The 6886-nt window shown below is 34.1% G+C and overlaps 1 protein-coding gene across 1 annotated transcript; it reads left to right on the top strand.

Annotated features, from left to right (window-relative positions):
- The first annotated feature begins 1094 nt into the window (after positions 1–1094).
- LOC145113280 (phosphatidylinositol/phosphatidylcholine transfer protein SFH10-like) lies at positions 1095–3559 on the top strand. The gene is made up of 7 exons (XM_079049393.1): positions 1095–1130; positions 1219–1482; positions 1551–1628; positions 1721–1822; positions 1906–1958; positions 2063–2893; positions 2976–3559. The coding sequence occupies exons 1-6, from the start codon at positions 1095–1097 to the stop codon at positions 2250–2252; spliced, it is 723 nt and encodes a 240-aa protein (XP_078905519.1). The 3' UTR covers positions 2253–2893; positions 2976–3559.
- The last annotated feature ends 3327 nt before the right edge of the window (positions 3560–6886 follow it).

Here is a 6886-nt window from a genome sequence, read left to right as displayed (position 1 = left end):
TAAACCATCCAGATATCAACATATTGTCCAAATCTGTCAATGAATCTTGAATCATTTGTAAGAAATGCATGAATGTTATCATGATTTTGAGCTTAATTATGGCTTATGATGATTGTAACACTAACATAATATAATATTTTGTTTGTTCATGGATTTTGCAACGCACCTACGTAAAAGCGCCGGTATGAACCTCCATATTTCTTTTTCATTTGGACATTTCATATACTTGTAGCATATAATTTCTAAAATGTGTAGGCATTTGATAATGACCCTAAATTCGACATCACAATCAAACTTACAAAATGCAAACTTTAGTAACCATATACACAGACCTCTTGAGTAACCATGAATTAGGCATGGAGAAAGTGAAGGTGTAGAGCCCTGATGATGAAAAGAAGTGTAAATGTAACTCTTTCAAGCATAAGGCAATTAGTGCCTCAAAAAGGGAAGGAAGAATAGTAGAGTCATGTATGTTGTTGTTGAAGATGTTCATGATGCAGAGGAAATAAAGGTATTCGACGCTTTACGTCAAGCTTTGATATCAGAAGAATTATTACCTTTAAACCATGATGAATACCATATGATGTTAAGGTTACCAAATTTTCAATCTTTTTTGATGTTTTAATGTGAAAAAGTAAGTTTCTAACTATGTTACTATAGATTCTTGAAGGCCGGCAAATTTGATATTAGAAAACCAAGCAAATGTGGGCTGATATGCTCCAATGGAGGAAGGAATTTGGTGCAGATACCATCATGGAGGTACTTTTTGTCGAAATGATCAAATTTCCCCTTTATAGGTGTCTTAAGATGTGTTTCTTTTTTACTTAATATGCTTAATGGGCCACTTAATCTAGACAACTATGCATGGTTGTTTCCTTTCTACTTAATTTGGACAAAATGACTAAATGGGTTAAGTCAAAAAAACATGGCTTGATGTATTAAGACACCCATCCCTTTTTCCTTTCTAAGTAAAATGGTCATTTAGATTTCATTCATAACGTTTATTCAGTCTAAAAAAACAGACCTTATGTAGACAACACTTTATCCCGACAAACATCATTGCCTATTCAACTATTTTATCCATACATGACTTAATGAGAAAAAAAAGGAAGAATGGTTTTGGGGACATTGTGATTTACCTCCTCCACATTGGCTCTAAAAATGTGCTATACCTTAAATGGCCAAATACCCATTTGGTGAATTTTCGTATTGGTTTAGGATTTTGAATTTAAAGAGAAGGAAAATGTTCTTGAATACTATCCTCAAGGGCATCATGGGGTTGATAAAGATGGAAGACCTATTTGTATCGAGAGAATTGGTCAAGTTGATGCTACAAAGCTTTTACAAGCCACAACACTGGAACGTTATATAAAATACCATGTTATGGAGTTTGAAAGAACCACTCATAAGTTCCCCGCCTGCTCAATTGCTGCTAAAAAACACATCGATCAAAGCACCACCATTCTTGATGTTCAAGGAATCGTAAGTTAATTAATTCTAAAATCTAATGTAAAAATTAGTAAATTTTTAATTCAGTGGTGATGCATTAGGGACTAAAAAACATGAGCAAAGCTGCTAGGGAACTTATCCAAAGTCTCCAGAGCATTGATGGAAGCAACTATCCGGAGGTATAACCTTTAGTATACAAGTTTCTTGATATATTTTTATAAAATTAAGAAATTTCATGGTGTGTTCATTTATTTTTTGATGTTCCTTATAGACTCTATCTCGCATGTACATAATCAACGCGGGGTCTGGCTTTAGGCTCTTGTGGAACACACTCAAATCCTTCCTTGACCCCAAAACTACAGCCAAGATTCATGTAACTTAATTTGTACCAAAATTTTCTATAAAAGTTCCTTTTTATTTATAAACTCGCGACTAATAAATGATATTATTGAGTAGGTTATAATGGGCCACAAATACCAGAGCAAGCTCCTGGAAATCATTGATGCCAGGTACCTTTACTTTACAAAATGATTATTATAGGGTATTTGTTTTGTTTTTATTAGTTGTGTGTTGATTTGATTCATATGAATTTTGTTGTTATATATTTTGACAGTGAACTTCCGGATTTTTTGGGCGGTAGTTGCAGTTGTGAAGATAAAGGCGGTTGCATGCGATCTGATAAAGGTCCATGGCAAGATCCAGATATCATGAAGGTCATATTCATATTAAGATTAAAAATAAGATTTATTTTACTGTTGAATTGTGTATTAGTTAATCTTGAAGCATTCTCAGATGGGTTCTAATGGTGAACACAAATGTTCCAAGTATGCAGTTGTAGAAGCGAAGATCATTTCTGAGGATCAGTCTGTAATTTCATAAATCTTTTTTAGCATTCATTTTATTGTCTTTTATTTCTACTATAAATTTCTTAAAATTTTCCTTTGATAGACTCACATCAAGCCCTCACAACTTCCTCCAGTTCATGAAGAAGTAAGTCAGTAAGTCACCATATTCGATTGAATCCAGAGAGGAAAATATGCATAAAAAAAATTAGGGTTGTTTGGTTTAAATTGATGTGTAGGATTGTATAAGGAATGGAAGGGTGAGCAAAGATTGTAAACCAGAGTAAAAGGGTAATGATGATTGTTGCAAGGTTAGTTCTTCTAGTGGTAAGGTAGGGAAGCAAGTGGTTACGGGTTTAATGACGTTGTTTATGGGGATTGTGACTTTGTATTCCACTGGGTTTTTAGACGATGACAGTAAAAAACCCACGATTTCAAGGACGGAGTATCAGGACTTGATGAAACGGCTAGCGGATCTGGAGGAGAAGGTGGTTGCGCACAACGGCAAAACGGCTGAGCTGTCGCCGGAGAAAGAGGAGATGCTCAACACCGCTTTGAGTCGTCTTGACGCCTTGGAAACAGAGCTCGCTGCTGCCAACAAAGTACATACCTTTAAGTTTAAGATTTTGGTTTTCGAACATGAAGATGAAGTAGCAGAATTATGTAAGTTTATGATTTATGCAGGCTCTTGATGAGTCGCGTGTTCAACAATAAGTGGTGGCGTTTTTAGAAAAGAAGAAGAGAAGGAGGAGGAGGAAGAAGAAGAAGTTCTGTGCTTTCTAACACACACCCATAAATCTAGATTTTACACACTCATGAACACACATCTGGAAATCTGATCTTTTTTGGGGATTGTTCTTGAAATCAATTTTAAAATCTTGGGTTGAAGAACACCCAAGAATCTGGCCAAAACTAGAAATCGAAAAACAATACCCATGTTTTAATATCTAGGGTTTGTTCAATCGTAAACAAAAGCTCCGAACATATTTTTGATTTCTGAGTTCTTGACAATTAAAGGTTGTACCGATGAACAAACCACCTTACAAAAGATGGAATCGTTTCTCTACTAACACAGTGGGTGCATGTTGATCGTGTTCGTCCCCAGAAACATATAGATGAAGGTCTTGAGTTCTTGATCGTGTTCGTCCCCATAAACGAAAACTAGACTTGGATCTTGAGCTCTTGATCGTGTTCGTCCCCATCCCATAAATGAAACTTGAGGAACACACACACACAAAATCAAGATTTTAAACTTAAATTTTTGGATTTTTTTGAAAGAAATCGAGATTTTAAACCCATATCATAACAATAATCTGGATGTACATTCTTGAGTGTGTGTTGTTGTTGAGTTTTTGAGTATTTTGGTCAACAAAAATCATGTTTGGCTGGCTAAATCTACAATAGACGATCATAATCATCATTACTCATGGCTTTTAAACAAGAAAAACAAGTTCAATGAGAGATAACTTTGCACCATCTATTGCTCAATGTTTTTGTCAATTCAATAAACATTGGCCTTGTTTTAACTCCTCTGATAATTTTTTCCAATTTTTGCTCATTCACAACTCTGTAGTTTAAACTTGAATCAATGGAAATATATAATTTTATTTGTTTAGAGGAATTTTAAGTTTAATGGTAATGTGGGTGGTTGACAGACATGTGTTTACCCTGTTTAAACCCTACACCGTGTGAGAAACTGAGAATCATAGTGTGCCCAAAACCATCACACAATATATCAAAGCACTCTCAAAGTCAACAGAGTAAGAACAAAATGTCTTGTTTGCACATGAATGTTAAAAAAAACAACATAAAACTGGAAATAGTTGCATACACATTCATACACTTTTCACCGGCATGATTTATTCTTCTGCAAAGACACGTCACAATAATTGATCAATAAACATTTCATGCTTATATGCTAGGAAATGTAACACTATCATATTATCATATTCATCAAAACTCAACCTGAACGTTTTCTCCTCTTGCACATCAATGTAAGCCAACAATTCTTCTTGCCTCATCAAAACTTCATGTAGAACCAACAAAACAAGTAATTAAAAAAATACAAATTATGTAACATCCATGGATCATATTATGTAACACCCATGAATCATATTAGTAATCTGAATCATATTATGTAACACCCATGAATCCAAATTATATGTTTTGGACATTAAAAAAAATCAAAGAAAATGTTACAATTCATTAATTTTTGAATTTTATATAAAACTCCTAATATGATAATTTAGAACATTTATTAAAAGAATTTATTTGATATTTAAATTAAATTTAAAGGGTTCAATTGACTTTTAAATAAGTTTAGAGGCCTAAAGTCTCTAAGAGGACTACAAATAAATGAAATTAGTTTAATTAGATCAAAAGGGAAATTATAGAAATTTAGAGGGTAAATTGCAACTTTAGAAAGTATCATTTTTGTAATGAAAATTGGGAATATGGTAGAATTTGACAAGTTCCGAAAGATGAAGGACCAAATATTGAAGAAAAAACTCATGCGGCGATTAGGTTATGCAGCCGCACACACGTCTACAGAGGGTGTTTGTTTTAGCTTATTTTTCAGGCTTTTTAGCTTATAAGCTTATATTTTGGGCTTATGAAAAAATTAGTGCTTGGTTAGCTTATTAGCTTAAGCTTATGAGCTTATTTTATCTAAAAATAAACCAATTTTCATAAGTCATTTCAATTCAGTTTTTTTTTCAACGCATGAGCTTATTTATGTATTTACCCTTATTCTTCTTTCCCCAAAACACAACTCTCTTCCTCAATTGTGTAATGTAAGCATGTCCATTTTGGTCATTTTACAAAAAATAAACTAACCCAAACACTATTTTGAAAAGAGCTTATTAAATTATAAGTCATAAGCTAATCCAAATAATTTTTTACTTTGTAAGCTAATAAGCTCATTAGTTATTAAGCTATTAAGCACATAAGCTTAAGCCAAAAAAAATAAGCTTACACAAACACCCCCTAACTTGCGTATTTTCAACCCAAGAAGTCTGAGATGATAGAGCGGAAGAAGGAAAGAAAGATGTGGAGTCATTTGAAAGTTGAAAGAGTTCTATGTTTTCAAGTTTTCAGTTTGGATTCGTGATTGTTGTTGGTCTAGGACGTGTTTTTCCATACCTTCATTTTGTTTCATGAACTTGTCTTAAACATCTCTCGTACTTATGGATACATGAGGATGTGTTGAACTCATGTATACAGCTCCATAAATGTCTTGGAAACACCTTAACATCGAGATTGACGGGGACAACAATTTTTACTGATCTTCCGAGCGACCTAGAGGACAATTAGGACTAAATTGAGGAAAACCGCCAGATACAAGAGGGGTAGGATTAAGGATATTTTGGAATCTGCTCATATGGCGTAATAATTAAAATTAATTAGTAAAGATGTAAACCTGAGTATGTAACTATGTTAAAATGTTAAGGTTACCGGGAATGATAAAATGGTAACTAACCATAGACACACGACAAGCTCACATAAAGTGAAGTAAAGATAAATGTCATTACTTAAGTTGAGTAATACCAAAATACATGTCCCTATTGTATTTTATAATGATTAATGATGATTTAATGACGTTTGATGATGTTTGAATATGATTATATAATGTAGGGGTGAGCATGATGCGGTTCGGTGCGGTTTTTGGCCGAAACCAAACCAAACCAAAAACCGCAATTGGCGGGTTTTTTTTGCAGTTTCAAACTAAGATCAAATCAAACTACCCATTCCAGCATCAGACTAATTCAGTCTAAAAACGATACAAAATCCAGCTTAAAGGAGCCAGCCAACTCAGTCCAAAGTCCAAATAGGATCAATTATGTACAAAATGGAACCATATAAGCGTAGACACGTCAAATGCAGCTCAAATAGAACTTGCTTGCTCAAAGGGGTCGACAAACTCAAAGAAGAGTTGGGTTTATTAATTCATGTGATGATCCATGCTTTATTTACACTCTTTTTGCTTCAATGTTTTTCCCACCAGCGATGTGGGATGCCCTCATACTTTCATATTTTCACTTTTCCATATTCTTTACACACAACTGACTTCCTTTACACAAACATAAATTTCAACTATCATACTTCTTATATTATAAAAGTTTTACACAACAAACACCACATATGCTATATATAAACATTATACATTTAATATACATGTATTATATATAACACATAACACACTGTTTAATATACATATATATAACAAAGACACACTACGTATTACACAACACACACATTACATAAGGTGTTTTTTTACATCCGGATTATTGGAGGTACTCTAATTTAAAGTATTTATATATTTTTTGGATTTTGGGCATCACCACGTCGTGGTGGAGCCTCATCACGGCGTGGTAATTTCTTATGGGCTGTGGGGATTTAATGAATCACCACGACGTGGCGATAGGTGCCACGACGTGGTGGCCGCTATTGAAGAAAACCTTAAAGTTTTGGGTTTGAGCCCTATTTAAACGACCTTAACCCCTTGTAGCCTCCCTCCCATAAGCCTCCACCCCTCATAATCATCTGTGCAAACCCTAGACCTCTTGTGTGACTTTTTAGCTTAAAGTGTGAGTGTT

This window comes from Lactuca virosa, chromosome 5 (assembly GCF_052849685.1).
Source record: "Lactuca virosa cultivar CGN04683 chromosome 5, Lactuca_virosa_CGN04683_v6, whole genome shotgun sequence".
Classification (NCBI taxonomy): Eukaryota; Viridiplantae; Streptophyta; class Magnoliopsida; order Asterales; family Asteraceae; genus Lactuca; species Lactuca virosa.
Note: the sequence above shows the minus strand (reverse complement) of the source record. Positions and strands in the feature narration are given on the sequence as shown.